General features: G+C 32.9%; 1 protein-coding gene across 5 annotated transcripts in view; it reads left to right on the forward strand.

Annotated features, from left to right (window-relative positions):
• LOC125071278 (glutamate-gated chloride channel) overlaps positions 1 to 16,116 on the forward strand; it is a 28,225-nt gene extending 12,109 nt beyond the window's left edge. Inside the window, exons 4-11 of one of the 5 annotated variants that reach the window (XM_047681449.1) lie at positions 2,635 to 2,702; positions 8,757 to 8,826; positions 9,497 to 9,733; positions 10,666 to 10,800; positions 12,621 to 12,773; positions 13,282 to 13,556; positions 14,174 to 14,358; positions 14,682 to 16,116. In XM_047681449.1, coding sequence (XP_047537405.1) covers positions 2,635 to 2,702; positions 8,757 to 8,826; positions 9,497 to 9,733; positions 10,666 to 10,800; positions 12,621 to 12,773; positions 13,282 to 13,556; positions 14,174 to 14,358; positions 14,682 to 14,721 — 1,163 coding nt within the window. In that variant the 3' untranslated portion in view covers positions 14,722 to 16,116. Of the gene's footprint in view, positions 1 to 2,634; positions 2,703 to 4,775; positions 4,844 to 5,475; positions 5,547 to 8,756; positions 8,827 to 9,496; positions 9,734 to 10,665; positions 10,801 to 12,620; positions 12,774 to 13,281; positions 13,557 to 14,173; positions 14,359 to 14,681 lie in introns of all 5 variants that reach the window. The other 4 variants (XM_047681451.1, XM_047681448.1, XM_047681450.1 and 1 more) reach the window with 4 other exon arrangements.
• The last annotated feature ends 1,909 nt before the right edge of the window (positions 16,117 to 18,025 follow it).

Consider the following 18,025-nt stretch of genomic DNA (forward strand, 5'->3'; position numbering starts at 1 on the left):
CGTCATATAATTTACAATATTTTATATTTTGAATATAATCATGGTATCAAAAACAGAGACAAAAAATAAAGTGTAATATAAAATAGGTCCTTGTGGAACACCGGCTTTACTATTCAGCTATTTTTTTTTTTCAATATAATTTATTCGAGATTTTCAAATTGATATTTCTTTTTTATTTTATGTTGCAACATTTATTAGAAGGATACCGAAACAAATCACAAGCGTTATTGTAAATATTTTAAACAGAGAGGATCCTCCTAAAATGGTTACCATTATAGTTAAGTGAAAAATTGTTCATTGAATAGTGGAAGTGTTATTTAGTAATCGTAAACACCCACACAGTAAAATATTTGAATAGATAATGTAAGCGTCAATTGAGGATATCTGTAAGAAGAAAACTGACTGAAGAACCATCTGCCCACTTAAGTCGTTCGTATTTGTATATTGGATAAACTGACAATACTCTGGCGAATAAATGAAATGCTTTTATTATGTTGGTACTATTAATAGGTTATCCATAATAATAAGCAAAATTTATTTAATAATTTAATTTTATTCAAAGATGTTCTTATTAATTATCAATTACTTACCACAAATTGAATAAAAACTTCTGATCTGAGATACCTCTTGACTATTTCTTTTTTATATCGAATGTATGTAAGCAATCACATATTGACAAAAAACAAAATTCGCAGTTAAAAATTTCTTTGTTTATGGTAAGCCCTTAAATACACCTTTAATTTTAATGGCTTACAAAAACTAAAAAAGTTTTAATTTCGTAAAAGCGAAGTGTTTTCTTCTAATAATTTCATCATCTTCAAGACGATTGTGTAAGAATTAACTTAGAAAAATGTGAAATGTTGTAACCGACTTACGGTGATACGCCATTTGTACACGTGTACCCTACAAATTTTATAATTATTATAGTGAATATCGCATATCACTCTGGCTTTACACGCTCGTTTTCTGCGGCGAGTGTTGAGTTTCTTCTTATAGAATACCTCTAATTTTATTTATTATTCAATAAGAGAACAATAGTTCAAAAGTTAATATGTAATTGCAAGATTCACTAAGATTCAATTGTGTACAACATGATGTATATCATGTTGTATGGAACTAATCTAAATTAACCAAATGATCCTAAACTTGAGTTGTTTATTGAGGCCATTGAAAAGACCCTCTATTCAACTCTTCGTTGCTACCATCAGATGACCTCGATACTATAAATTAGTGGAATTTTATTGGAATTACATTACAAAGCGTCATATAAATAGATCATTTTGAACTTAAAGGAAATTGCTTTACCCGATTTATTTGTGTAGTTCGTAATTATGATATTTTAAATAATAGTAAAAGTAAAAAGTAACATCTTTAAATGAACATCAGTTGGGCTAAGGCGTCCCCTATTTTTAGGAGAATATTTTGGAGCTTATGCCACCATGTAATTTTGTAATTTTAATCAGAATCAATGTGTTCAACTGTTTAAGAACATAAAGAACTTTGTATTACAATATTTAAATATAATTAAAGCAATAGTTTATGGGTCTAGCGATGTTACAGTCATTAGTTTGACTAGTCCCACCAAATATAAAAGCTATAAGCAATTAGAAAGGAAAATGAGAATATAATTAATTCAGACAAAACAGGCATTATCGTTATTAATATTTGTTTAAATCGTAAGTAATTATTTATGAATGCTAAACACACAATTTAATATTACATTTTATTTGTTTTAATGATTATATTTATTCAAAATATATATTAGCTGTAATTTTCTCTGGTGAGTTATATAATTGGCAGGTGGTTTGTTCTTTTCGAAAACTTTTTCGAAAAAATCTTTAATTTTATTTATATATAAGTACCAAAATATTACAATAAATTAAGTCGTTAACTTGTGTTTAATAATAACTCTGTAACTGTTTCGAATTTTTATGTATCTTTTATAGGATTAAGAAGATCAGATAAGAAATTGTTTTAGTAAAAATTAAGTAACATTTTAATATACCACAGCTCGGCTAAGGCTCTCCATTTTAAGGGGACGGGTTGGAACTTACTCCACAAGGCTGTCTCATTGCGGCTTGATGGATACACGTGTGAAAGATTTTCATCTAACATCATAGATTTTCTCACAATGTTTTCTTTGTCACCGAGCAAGAGATGACGATAATGAAAATTCTATTCTTCGATCAAGATTCACGTACTCTAACCACTGGGTCATCTCGACTCATGTCGTATAAGTATTGATATTGAAATCTTATCAGTTTTAAAAAATAAAAAAACTGTATTTATAGTTATGGTAAATAACCGATTTAACAACAATAGGAATCATTCTGAATGTTATCTGACCAATCTATTTGTCGATCTCTATTAATAATAAGATGATATAAAGCAAAATAATTAAAAAGTCTTAAAAAACAATGTAATCAAGTTTTGCGTTATATCCGTTTACCTCGGACCAGACATAATGCTGTGTTTCGACAACTGTGTTGAGCTAGCCGGCTCCTTGTAAGGCCACACAAGATTATCGTTAAATTTGAATTGTCATTATTCGAAATCCTTCTTTCTTCCAATGTTTCCATATTCATAAATCATATCTAACACTCAGGACGTAAGACGCTATAACATGTTTAACAGATGGACCAGCAATAGTTAATATAAACCTGTTCGTCCGAAGTATTACCACAATAAGTGACATTAAGATGGTTAGTAAATTTCAAGAAATAAAAAATAGTCTTCAACGGTCGTTCGCTTTGAATTAAACGTTTGTACGATATCTCATACTGCATATTTCATATGTATTTATTCATATTTATTGATGTAATTTTTTTTTTACTGTGGCAACACCGTGTTCTTTTTTCGAATTATTGTCATAGACAATTTTTTGTATACGTATTCTAGATTGAGATATCGGACAATGAAACCGCTTAATCTCTTACCATGGAATTGTTATTAATACTGGTGATTTGATATATTTGAAACGAAACAGCTGTAATTACGTCGTATCGAGAAAGAAAGATAAATGATTTACAAATGATATAATAAAGTAATCAATTTAAGAGCCATTTTGCCGTAACCCACCATTATTATTAAAAAATAAAGCGAATAATTTTTGATATTACAGTAAATCAAATCTGTTCACCGAAATCCAGTAATAAAACTTTTTGTATATATTTTTGATTAATTACTAATATTCGTAACTCTATGGTAAGGGAGTACCTGTAGGAATCCTGTCGAATCCTATGTCTTTTTTTTTAATTATTCCAATCCAATGCCTGAAAGTGATTCTGAGTGTCTTATTCGACGACTTCCGAGACATAAATACGCGAACGTAGAACCATTTTTTTATATATATCTTAGCAGTGTCGATGGTTACTAAATAAGTTATGTCTAGAAAGTCGTTTATTGTGAGTATTTTAACTAAACTCATGTTACGGCCCGGTGGACTTTTATCAGTTAGTTAAACGCCGCACGAGTGCGGGCGTGCTTCGATTGTTTTAAATAAAAACTTTTTTTTTTTATTATTATCTGTTGTATTAAATAAAATCTATGTTCATTTTAAACAAACTAAATAATAATTTGTCAACTGTTTAATTTAAATATATAACGATATCAATAAGTATAATTATAGATTTATAATTGAATAATTGAAATATAAATAATTTGAAACGAGATTAACACTCGTTTGAAGAATCCATCCATATTGTTAATTCAAAATTATAATATGCATGTTTTTCTGATTTTAAGATATAAATCATGAAAATTAAATATAAATACATGTTGGTCAATAACCTTCTTAAAACGACTGTATTATAAAAACTTAATAACTACGTTACGAATGGTAAAATTTAAATCAGATTTGGCTCATCAATTGCTCGTATATAGATTAAGTTATTCTGTTAATTGTTTTGGTCTGTTTTTTTGTTTATTCTTTATCTATTTTAGACGTAGGAACGCTCATATTATGAAATAAAAGCCACGCGGAGCGTGCGGAACATTATTGTGAAGCAGCAAAAGCAAATACAAAATAAAAAGCGAATACAAATTTCCGGTAGTATGTCTTCATCTTTATGTTAGTAGTCTCAAGTGTCACTTTAATAATTAATTATTGACGTATTAACATATCTTTAGTTACCACACTACTACCGGGAACTTGCGATCGCTTTTGAATTTGTATTCGCTTTTCTTGCTTCACTATAATGTTCCGCACGCTCCGCGTGGCTTTTCTTTTACAGTCTGAGTGGGAGCGTGTACTATTGAAGTTACATTTATTTTCATCCTATCAGTTTTGAGTCTAGTCATTACCAACACATGTGTTGCACATTTGACGAGATTAACACAATTTTATTACATATAATTTTAATCAGTAAAATTTAATAATATTTAACATTCTTTACAAATAACTGTTTACGTGAATGATAAAGATTTTTAATGATTTATACTTTTTGAATTCCTGGCCTGAACACTAACACAAATTCCTATAAACAAGCCAACTTGTCTTTGTAAGTAAATATTTTAATTTTTTTGTTTTATACTTTGTTTTATTTTCATCGTCATTCCTTTTTTAATGATTATTTCATCGACTTTTGTATCATTGACATTATAGGTACCGTATAGGACTTGAACATATAAATTTACAGGGAACAAGGTGAGTAAAATAGCAAAGCAAAAAGTGTGTGGTTTTCAGAGTCGGCACCGCGTGACACGAAATGATTGCTCCTATAGGGCTTAGTTATTTTGTAATATAATATCAACCGTATATTTTGCTTGGTACTTAGATGGGCCAGCGGTTGTGAGCGTCAATATATTTGTCCGAAGTATATCAAAAATCGATGACGTCACAATGGTAAGTCAACGACCGATCGGGCCATGCATATAGAATAAGATAATGTATGAGATTGTTTTTATTCCTTTGAATCGGTTTTTCATTTTCTCTAACAAGTCAAATGAATGGGCAATTCGCTCCTTCTGTTTTGTGGAGAGATTTACCCGATTTAATGTAAAGTTCAGTTTTATATAATATTATTTTTTTTCTCTTCCTCTCTTTGGTGTTGACGACCAAAATCGTTTTTAGCGCGCGTTTTATTTTATCCCATTATAGCTGCTTTAAGAGTTCCTGCGATCTCGGATCTAATAAATTATTGGAAGGTCGGTTTTCATTTCACTCGATACTTTCCAGCGATTTATTTTTATTAGATTTTAAATCGATATTGCAATTGGTTTTTTTTTTTGTTAATTTTAGAATAAACGATTATTTTTATAATTTAACGAGCTGATATTTCATCGGCTTATCATAATGGAATGGACCGACGCCTGAATGTATCGGCTCCATCTCATTGACTGTTTCAATATTTAACATTACTCCATTAACTTTCGTCTCTAAATTATCGTTTGGTTTAACATTTGAAAGGTTAAAATGTTTCATAAGCGAAAGCGGTTAAATTTTTTTTTTAAATACCTGTCTTTTTTCTCACAAAGGCGAAGCGCCAACGTTAGTTCGCGTCAACCTGTATCTCCGATCCATCAGCAAAATAGATGATTACAAAATGGTGAGTGGTTTCACGTGACCAATTAACCAAACAGTCACTGTCGCTTTTATTATAAAACAAAGTTTCCGTCCCACACGTGTGTCGAGTCCTGTAAATATATATGACGTTTCGAAGCTTTGTTTATAATAAAATTAGCGATAAACAGATGAATATCTGGCATTGATGCACTGCGCTAAACGTTCTCAAGCTATCGTGTTCGTACATAATTTGGGTATGTTTGTGTTTATTTATTATATTCATTTATAATTATATTTTTTTGTTCCTTTTTCCTTTTATTTAGTTTTATATATATACATATACATTTATGTATATTTTGCACTTTTTTTATTCCCTGAATGTTCATTAGTCCGATAAAAGTGTTTATACACACGTAAAAGTCGAAGATATTATTAATCACGGTGCGGTGCTGCGGAAACTGTAAATTTTTAACAAAACGAAAACGTTTTCTTTCGAAATGAAAGTAACCGATGAGAGTCCTGTTATTTTTGTTTTATATTTTCGTTTTTGTTTATTTTATTTTGTTTTTTTATTTTTATTTATTATTATTTTGTACAACCTTGTTATTAGAGGGCACGTTCCGGTACTCTTTGTATAAACACCTGATGGATATTGGCATACAAGTAGTCAGCACAAATATCAACCGCTTCGGTAATCAGCACGTTTTATTAAATTAAAAATCGATTTGATTGTAAGATATTAGATTAACTCGATTAACGACTCGCTTTGTATATTCGATTAGGACACGAGACAACGCGGCCCGCACCCTCAAACATTCATCTCATACTTTTGTTTCGTTTCATTTTTTCCATGCTTCAATTTACGTTCTTGTCATGCAATTATACTTTGGAAAATGATTACACATAAAAACTATTTTGGTCGTGTACATTGACTGTGAAATAATTGATATTGTCTTGTTCATGTGAATTTGTGTTGTGTAAAGTTATTATTATATCGAGATCAAACGTCGCGTCCGCACTCGGTTCGGTGCTTCTGTTCGGTGGCTGACCACCAGACCGCAATATGTGACCCTCGCCCTGAAGCTAGTAATACCGTACCGTAGCTCTAGTTAACTGATCCTTGAGTCTGCATGAAGGTATAACCAAGCATTCCATCGACGAATGCGAAACGGTGAGTTGGTTTATAAATTGTGCTTGAATTTAAAGGAATGGACGCATGATTCCTTTGAAACATTTATATCGATATAAAATCTTATAAGCACATCACTATCACTCAACGGTCTATAGTCTCGATTCACATAAATTTGATCGTTTCCGTAGTTATATTTTGGGATAACAGTTGCATGACGATTCTTACAGGTGAAAAATTAATAAAACTCCGTAAAATCAACTGAATTCTGTTTATATCGATATATTTTATAGAAGTTAGCTTTTGAAAAACATTCATCGTATTTTCTTGGAATTCCAATTTGAAGAATTCCAATGAGATTTTATTGACAGCTTTGACATATAACGGGAAGCATATTGTGTATACCTTCGGCTTCCCTTTTGGTATCGTATAAAAACTATAAAACATTCGATAAATGGTGGGTACGTTACGACTCCCGTCTGGCACGTAGCCAATATTTTAAGTAATCCATTGTGATCAATTTTTTGGGCATCCATCACTGTCTTCCTCTCCGGATATTCTATCTATACAATTATTATCATTACTAACTTATTAGGGTTTAACGTATACTTTAATATACCCTATCCTCGATCGAATCAATCGAAAAAGAATTAAAGATTTAGTAAACCTTAGATTGACATTACATTACATTACTGCTGGGCTAAGGCCTCCTCTCCCTTTGAGGAGAAGGTTTGGAGGATATTCCATCACGCTGCTCCAATGCGGGTTGGTGGAATACACATGTGGCGGGATTTCATTGTAATTAGACAAATGCAGGTTTCCTCACGATGACTTCACCGCCGAGCACGAGATGAATTATAAACACAAATTAAGCACATGAAATTCAGTGGTGCTTGCCTGGGTTTAAACCCGAAATTATCGGTTAAGTTGCACGCGTTCTAACCACTGGGCCATCTCGGCTTGTATTGATTGATATAATCCATGTAAATTGCTAATAGTTCTCCTATATTGTGCATTTTAGCAAAAAAATGCTAAAATGCTAAATTGTGCACTACAAACCGTTCTCGATGAATATATTTTTATTTATGATACATACATATATATTCCACTTGACTTATAACTTTAATTTACTTCTAAAGTAAGATACGATATACATAACGCCCAATTGTGATATTATGATTACCATAGATTATACAAGATCTCGACTAATGTCAATGTCAATGTCTCGTCAACACAATTTCAAAGTTGTTCGGTTTCTCATTTTGTGGTTGAAGAGGTTGTATATACTTTTATAATTCGATTATTTATAGAAGATTTTTTAATCTGTAATTAAATACAAAAGCTAACTTTTATAGCATGTTCTATTTATGTACATAATATTATGTAGCAAGCTTTCTATGTTACGATAATTCATTTGACTTGCTCTTTTGATGTCGATGGATCTGATTTTTTTTATATTTTGATGTTATAATAATTTTAAATGAAAAGACCCTTCGACACCAACATTTTTTTTTCTAAATATTTTTAATTGATTATTCGTTGAATACATTGTATTGATCATATTGGCTAATTAATAAACTATGCACCTAAATTCGCTGGCACAAATTATTATACCGTACAATAAACGAGCAAGTTCGTAGACTTGTGCTGCCCCGTAAGACACAATGACATCAGCCTCAATCTATCAAGGAATTGATATTGTCGCCGACAAAACTGCACCCATTGGCTGAATCAAACACTATTGGCATTGTTGCCAAGAACTTTATAAAGCGACAGAATCTTAGCAATTTAAATTCAATTCATTTTCTCACTAGTGTTCTCTCTGTAAAAAAAGCTGTGTCAATTTTTTTCGTTCTTCGGCGACAAAATCATTTAATACCTGCAGTCCCAAACAGCTTTTTAGTATAATTCAGACGATAACGATGCCTATAGAATTACGAGATTTGAACCAATTAAATATAGTTTTTTTTTTAGATTAAATCCTTTTGGGATTAATCAATATTTTTTTTTTTTTCATTCGCCTACACTCAACAAATAAATGTTTTTGGAAATCATCTTTGATTATATCCCAAAGGATAATTCAGCCTCATGGAACAGTTTTCAAATAAATGAATATGTTTTCAGGAATACTCCGTTCAATTGACGTTCAGGGAGCAATGGTTAGATGAGAGACTCAAGTTTAATAACTTGGGGGGTAAGTGAAATTAAATACTAACGGCTTTATTCATCTTGTTCAGGGAGTGACTAGTTAAACAATGCTATCTTCTTCTTTCTAATGTCAAATCAGTAATGAGAGAAAGAGATAGATCAGTGTTCAATTAATTTTAGGATATTTAGGAAAAACTAAACTAATATTCCAATGTTATCTTGGTCTGATTAAGATTGAATTAAAAATACTTTTATTATGAATGGGGAAGTGTGGTAGCTGGTTTATTTGTTCGTTCTTCTGTCACGCAGTAACGCATCAATGAGATTTCTTGAATAGAAATACATTTTGGGTTGAGGTTTACATATAGGCTCCAAGTTATCTTTTATTCTTATAATAATTATCATATTCAATTTCATTAAACATCGTCAAGGAACTAAATATGGAATAAAATTTTAAAGGAACTTAATCTTGTCAAAATAATGTTCCGATTTCACTAAAGTTATTTGTCGAAGGAATCTTCGTCATGCTTCGGTGACGTCATTATGACCACTCCGTGATGATGGGTACGTAGACTTCCCGAAACATAATTACGAGTATTCCTCAATAAATAACATATTTTTGAAGCTGGAACATTCAAAAATAATATTTATGTTTAAATAGTAAACTATTTTTGTAATTTTAGTTTGAATAAATATTTAAATACTTTCTCGTCCAGGTCGTCTCAAGTACTTAACCCTGACGGAAGCGAACAGAGTATGGATGCCGGATCTTTTCTTCTCCAATGAGAAGGAAGGTCACTTCCACAACATAATCATGCCGAATGTTTACATTCGTATCTTCCCCAACGGAAACGTGCTGTACAGCATCCGAATTTCCCTTACTCTCTCCTGCCCCATGAACCTCAAGCTCTACCCGTTGGATAAGCAGACGTGCTCCTTGCGAATGGCCAGTTGTGAGTATTAAATTATCATAATAATCATCTCTTACAATGATAACATTTTTTTTATAAATTACCTACCTTGCCACCAAGCAGCAATACTTTGTATTATTCTGGCTTGGAGTATGGGTGAGCCAGTGTAACTGAAGGCACAAGACACATAAAATCTCACCAAGGTGGGTGATGCATTTGCAATGTAAATATTGGTTATAGTTTTATGGCACCAATGTCTGTGACGCAGTGGCGACCATTTACCTGTCCACAGATAGTTTTTTAAAAGAGTATATGTCGGTGGTTGGATTTTACATGATATCAGGTAGTAGTTGTTCGATAAAATCGTTGGTGTGTTCGACTATTTCTATAACTCGCACGTGAATGTTTACGTTCAGTTACGAAAAAGTTCCATTTCAAACCACGTTAATATAAACACAGGTCGCCTTGAAATAAATTCAGATTATACTGAAGCAATGTGTGTCAGTATTAGCAGAAAATTATCACGGACGGCATTATTAATTGTAATTATTTATATGATTAAATTTTAGTAAAAGGTAATCTTTATTTTTAAACTGAATTAATAATACATTTCAACGTTTTAATATTAGAATTGTTAAAAAGGACAACGTCTTTACAGCTTTTAGATATCCAAAATTTGTTGATTCACAAAAAATTTTGAAATGTAATGACAATTCAAACAATATAATAATTAAAAATGGCAATTGTTTAGAAAATCTTATTGGAGAACCACATGTTAAATTGTTAGCTTATCAATAATCTTAGTTAAAAAATTATATGTAATTATATTTATTATATATATATTAAAGAAAGTAAAAACTTTAAATTCTTCCAAATGTAGACTTTTGTTGCTTATACAATTCCTCCTTTCCACTGATGTATCATGAATCATTAATTTTAATTCTAAAAGAGCAATCGTGAAACTATTCTAACAGATGGCTGGACGACTGATGACCTAGTGTTCCTGTGGAAGGAGGGAGATCCAGTCCAGGTTGTGAAGAACCTACACCTGCCTCGCTTTACGCTCGAGAAGTTCCTCACTGATTATTGCAACAGCAAGACTAATACTGGTAAAAAATTAAATTCGTTTTATTATTATTAAAATCATTCGGTAGTTACTTGATGCTATATAGTGATTAGTTTGATAAGCACGATACACAAGTCACGAATACACAAATGTTATAATGACTTTAACACTATTTATCAGGCTTACGCAGAGATGATTTTTTACCATTTGACGTCTTTTTGACATGTTCGTCTTTTTTCTAGTAGAAATAAAGAAGAAAATCATTATTATTTATTGCACATTGTATACAAACATGTATATTATAAGAAAAAGGTAAAGTACAAAGCTTGCAAAGCCGGCCTTGTCTTGTACAGTCGCATCCACGTAACATATATTCAGAGAAAAGTAAAGATAAAATATGGTAAAGTGTCCTTTTTTAATTAAATTAACGGCCCACTGTCTCTTGGGTGTCATTTATTAATAAAGAAAATGATATGGTATATATTTACCCTTGAACACTCAGAAACAATGTCTACCAGTGATTTTTTTTAGAATTATATGATTATTTCTGGAGATTATCACACAAACAAACAAATTTTACCTCTTTATGAAGTCAGTATATACTCTATTCCAACCATAACATCCTATTAAAAAAAAGCCAAAAAACAATATTTGACAGCAAATTGACGCGATAGGTCGAGAGCTTGATTAATCTATGATATTCACTATGGATTTGCGAAAAAATGGCGTTTTGAACGTCGACGAAACTGTTATCGAAAAGTAAAATTAAAGTGGAAATAAATAGTAAACGCAATAGTGTTGTATTATAAATAAATATATATTAATCATAAACCCTTATTCGTGCAATATAGCTGACAACATATAGCTGAGTTATTAGCAAATCGCATGAAATCTATCACGTAAATCTAAGGTTTGTTTATATTTTTCCTACCTCCATTGGAATAGGCAATACATATATATTATAATAATATATAGACGTTATTCGTTTGAGATATATATTTTATTTTTATGTTGTAAAAAAAGATTGTGACAGATAGGACGACAAATGTAAAGGAAAGTTGGTAAAAAAAAAAAAAACAAGATCGCTTAATAAGCTGCTAGGTATTCACTAACATCGACTTTTTTTACTAATGGCTCTCTATAAACATGTGTAGAAGGAAATATCCATTCAAATGTTAACGCAAAGCAGCAAAAGCATACGTTTAAATGGTTAAAGGGACGTAACATCTAAGTTTCCATGATTAAGTCCTTTATGAAGTAGATTACAATTCTTACAGTGACAATGCGTATAGGCGAAGGTTTATACCATTAGGTTTCCCAATGACATGTATTCAAAACCTAAATAAAAAAAAATCCGTGCTTATTTATTATTAGAATTAAAATTAGAAAGAGGAAGTTGATTATTATTTTACCTTTTTAATTATCACCCTGTACATACATAAATCTTTTGTAATTTTAATCTGAAGGCAGTTGACGAATTAATACAACAGACAAACGCGTCAGCCGCTTTGTTTAGTCACGCTTTATATTGCTTGTGTTTATTACAAAAGGGGGGGAGTGTAATGAGCTTCATTGCTATAGTTTTATATGTTTTGGAATCGTAATTCACCATTGTTAAATAAATGCTGACAAATTACAGTTTAAACTTTTTCATAGTCCTATGGTTTGTATTAACTCTTTCGGTTCCATAATACTAAGAATTCAAGCAACATTTTCTTGTTAATTTAGATTTTGTGTTAAATAAATCAGTCTTATCAAAAATCAGAGACAAAAAATAGACTTTTGGATTGATAAGGTCCAAGTATTCCATGTGCGATGAACGTAATTTGAAATCAGAATAATGTTTTTTTTTTTTTATTTCAGGTGAATACAGTTGCCTCAAAGTAGATCTGTTATTCAAGAGAGAGTTCAGTTACTACCTCATTCAGATCTATATACCCTGCTGTATGTTAGTCATAGTGTCCTGGGTATCATTCTGGCTGGACCAGGGAGCTGTACCAGCGCGAGTGTCTCTAGGTGATTTTCGTTCAAATTATATATAATCTAATCGGATTTTGGGCATTTGCTCGAGACTTCCAAGATCCAGATCAGAGCATCTGATACGATCGGAAAGAGTACAACGGCCTTACGTGTTTTTAGAAGCACGGGGTAGTAAACACTGTTCGGTATTACCCACTATTTTTTAATTGGTCCGGTCCAGAGAATTAATCCACTTTACCTCGAGATGTGAAGCTTTATAAGTCGGCCTCGTTAGCCACCAGACTAACGAGGCAGACCAATTTAATAGAAGGCTAAACGATCGTGGAATTTGCAATGCAAGTGCTCTATCGATATTTTGAATAATTAACTAAGAACGTTTGACGCATGCGTGTTAAGTTGAGCACACACTTTAAGTAAAGTTAGTTAGTTCACTTGAAGTGAGCTTAGTTCACCGTCAAGACAATTTAATTTTGTAATAGTTATCGATCTTATTATTGTTAGCATCAGATTAGTCCGTGTATTAATATTAAAATGTATACGATAGGAGTAACTACACTGCTTACGATGGCGACGCAATCGTCGGGCATCAACGCTTCCCTGCCCCCCGTCTCATACACCAAAGCCATCGACGTATGGACGGGGGTCTGTCTAACCTTCGTGTTCGGAGCGTTACTAGAGTTCGCTCTAGTGAACTATGCGTCTCGCTCCGACATGCACAGAGAGAATATGAAGAAAACGAGACGGGAGATGGAAGCTGCCGCCAGCATGGATGCGGCGTCGGACCTGCTGGACACGGACAGCAATACAACGTTTGCGATGGTGAGATCGCATTTGATTAAGATATTATGGGTCTTGAGTAGATCGATTTGATTTGATAATTTGATGTAGGTACGTTCTAGGAGACTATTTTGATATGATATTTTTAAATTTATATTTGATTTTCATAAGTCATTATTGTATTAAATATTATCTGTCTCTCTCAGTTTTGATGGGATTGTTTTGGCAATTTTGGCATGATTAGAAGATTATTTTCTTATTTCGCTTGTTTTAGTAGATTTTAGTATTGTATGAACAAATAAACAGTATACCAAAAAATCTGTTTAAGCGTTTTTAAAATTTTACGTTATCGTCTCAATAATTGTCATGCCTCATTAATAATGGATTTTTTGATAATAACTAAGAAAGTATAATTCAGTTAGACATAGCTAGATTGTTTTAGTAATTTTGAAGATAAATTTACAAAATGTATTATTCCTAAGAATCGAAAAGTGAAGATGTCTTGTTATATTTGGTTATAAAAGTGAAAATTTTTGCAAAAAAACTTTACTTACAAACTAACATCAAAAGTCAATGAAACCGATCTCGTGGCTAGCAGTCCCAAAAAGTCTTCCAAAATGCAATTTGTCCGTCCTCCCTGACTGGTCTGCAACTAACAGAAACCGCTGATGCGCGGTGGTGTGGTGGACTCCAAGATGCGGCAGTGCGAGATCCACATGACGCCCCCACGGAAGAACTGCTGCCGACTCTGGATGTCCAAGTTCCCGACGCGTTCCAAGCGGATAGATGTCATCTCCAGGATCACCTTCCCGCTTGTCTTCGCGCTCTTCAACCTTGCTTACTGGTAACGCATCGAATTGTTGTCATTAATTATTTTTAGTATATTCATTTAATGAGAGTGTTTACATTTTGACTTTAAGTCGTTTTTTTTATAAAACTTATCTAACTTAATGAATGAATTTTTAACGTACAATTCAGAAGGAAAAGGAGAAAACCTAAATAGTTATACTATAGCACCAGCAGAGAGCGACAGGATATCTAAAATGTTTAAATAGTTATTCGATCGGGACCGTCTGTTTCACCCGGAACCAGAGGCATCCCCCCGTAAATACTAGAATCCCATCGCTCTCTGCGGCGTACGAGAGGATAAAGGCGGCGTCCGTGCAGGTCGACGTACCTGTTCCGCGACGAGGACGAGGAGAAGTGATTCTCCGTGTCTACGTCGGGCGGCGTGGAGGGGGCGCGCCTCGCCGCCGCCGTGCTCGCGCCCTACGCGCTGTTCGCGCTCGTGTACTTGCTGTGTCTGCGTCCGCGCCCGCCCCGCGCTCCCCGCACGTCCCGCACGCCCCGCACGCGCCACCTCTGACTCCGCTGGCTCCCGTGTACGGGTCTCGTCTCGTAGATGATCTCTTTCGTCGTCGTTTCGATATTCATCTCGTTAGTCGATGAATTGACGCGATTTAAAACTGAATTTTTGAGATTCGTATAAATTCCAAAAAACGAAAGGATCATTTGCGATATGAGACCGTTTAATGCAACGGACGTAGAGTCTGAAGTCTGTGGTCTCGGGGCCGTCGAGCGGTGGCGCCAGATTTGCCGGTGCGCTCGCGCAGTCCGCTTCCTTTGGCTCCGCACTTCCTTCTAGGTCATGAAGGCTTTCACCGGTATTGATAATGGAAACAAACAGAGTGATCATCGACATCATCATCACACAGTCTACTTACACACTTCGACCTTGAATTGAAGGTTCTGAAAGGCATATACACGTAAAATACATCATTTCATCGACGCATTGGTAGTGCACACACGACTTGCCAAATGACCTATCAAATTTACAAACATTTGGAATCGTATAAATTACTGGAAGAAATACAATTTAGGACAACATCTAGAACTAAACCTGACTCTGCAGATTTTTAGAGTACATCGCTGAAACTTAACGCATCAGATCTAGCATGGTTCTGAATTTTGGCATTTTAGTTGTATACGTATTAATTGTTCGAATCAATCTTCTATTACATATTCATTCATTTCATCACTATCTTCCATTCAATTTCATTCTATTTGACAGTTTTCAATTGTGCCAATATAATAATTTGCCAATGTCACACATCTATCTGCCTTTAGGAATCTTATGTCAATATTCATTTAATAACTAAATCACAAACAATTTGCTTCCAGACTTCTTCGATCTAAACATTCGATACATTTATATTTACATGATATTTTAGCCAAAAAAAGACCAAGAATGGACGAACTCAAAATCGATGACGAGCAATCTATTTACACAAGGCAGCGTTCAAGCGCGTAGATTAATTTCATCATTTAGTTTAAGGAAGCACGAAATCATGATATAATTTATTAAAAACCATTGTAAAATAAACATTATTTTCAATAAAAATTTTGGATAATTTTATTCGATGAATTCTACTGCGGTGTCATATATATATGTATGGGCTACTTACTGATAGAAAAGTACAAGCAAGTAACTGTTTTATTGTCACTGATATTAATGAACTACGCACATTTAAAATATATGTCTGAACGGTTAACGTGTGAATTTTACATATAAATTAAGGAGAATTCGACTAGTTGCGGATAAGTCTACTTATTCTTATAATAAATAATATAAATATTGGTTTTTTCTTAAAATAAAATAAAAAATGTTTATAATTGGTCTCACTTTATAATCTTATTAATCAAATAATCTTTCTTAAGTTGAATATTTGTTTTTTTTTTCTCTCTTGTATATTCTCTAATTGCGCGCAAAATATTCTGCCAGTTACGTATAGACAAAAAATATTTTTATTAAAAGAATAATTATACTTATTCGCAATAATTGTCACTGTGGCTACAGCAATGCCACCCAATAAATACGGTCTAGATATAGAAGACTGCAAACCCGCGGTCCATAGTATAGAAGTTTGAGATTATTCAGATCTCATTATAGTATTAAATTGAATTGTGCTAAAATGAAAGATAAGCCTTATACAATAAGGATCACTTGACACGTGACAGAATCGATTTGGTCAGTAGTTACGAATAAATGTAGGTTTGAATGACTTAGTTTTAAATAGTTAAATATACTACAGTAGGAATTATGTGAACTCGACTTTTATCTTATGGAATAGAGTTCATATTCTCTTAGCATATTTAGTGTCCTTAGTCCATAATGTTCACAATTATTGTAGATCATAGTTATATAGGTGTCATTATGTCTTACGGCATGTTTTAAGAGAAATGCATAACCTAAAAATGATCATGTAACGTAGACTAGTTGTAGGTAAGTATAAATGAATGCGTAAAATCGTATCTTTTTCAGCACATAATTTACCGACAAAATGTTCCAGCTTCGAAATAACATTAAAACCACCGAACATCTACAGGGTAATTATGAATCATAGCGATTTTGAATTGATAATCCGTATCGAAGAGTTTATTGTTTGCTTTTTTTTAAATTAATAGTCGATTGTTAGGATTATTGTGCTGAAAAAGTTACCGTTCGTGTACTGTGAAAGTAGGTGATGAAAATGTATATACAGCCTACTCCACACCTGTGTCGCTCACTGTACAGTAAACTATACTTTAGTATAATATTTCTAAGAACTATCTATGTATCTATGTTCACCACTGTACTCACTATATGCCACACTGTAAATATTAAATGTATTTAAAGAACATCACAGCATGAAGGTTTTATATAATATTATGTATTTTATGATCACTTTATTTATCAAATGTGTACAAAACTCAACTCAAGAATCACTGATTACCGATTTTATATTATTAGAATTATGATTTTTTTTTTCTATTTTTTTGTATTTCTTTGCGTTGGGTCATTAGTGCTGCTATTCCCAGCGACTCTCCAAAATAAAAAACATCCCTTATAAATGCGGCAGACGACCTTATGAAACGTCTGTAATCTATTTCTACGCAGTGTTGTTAGAAAATCGGATAAATGCACTAAAATATATCTTGAAACGAGGAAAATATATTTCAGAAAACGGTCAATGCTTCTAATGATGTACCCGTAATAAATATTTTTTTATAATTGTTTTCGTAACTGAGGTGCAATAAATTTGAAATAAATGTCCACCTAGCCTAACAACTGACTACTGACAACTACGAGGAGTATGGGCTCTTTATAGGTGATAAAAAAACATCAAAACATTTAAATGGGTTTATGACCCACTTTTGAAATTTTCAAACTAATCAATTCGGAATTTCTTAGTTTTCTATAACATTAATTCGCTCCGTATTGGGGCGGAGTAGAATACATTCCCCAATCCCACGTCGGGATACCAGGGTGTCGTAAGAGGCGACAGAACCCGACAGGTGGTAGGGCCGAGGGGCCTGCCTGGCGAAATACCACCCTCCTGTTGAAGTCTGTTCGAATTTTGCTCAAATTGGCTGCGTCTGTCGTGGACTCTTAAACGATAGACTCAGCTGACTTGAGCTAAAATTCGACTGAAATCAGGAGTGCCAGCACATGGTGTGATTTTAATACGCGG

Source organism: Vanessa atalanta, chromosome 19 (genome assembly GCF_905147765.1).
Source record: "Vanessa atalanta chromosome 19, ilVanAtal1.2, whole genome shotgun sequence".
Classification (NCBI taxonomy): Eukaryota; Metazoa; Arthropoda; class Insecta; order Lepidoptera; family Nymphalidae; genus Vanessa; species Vanessa atalanta.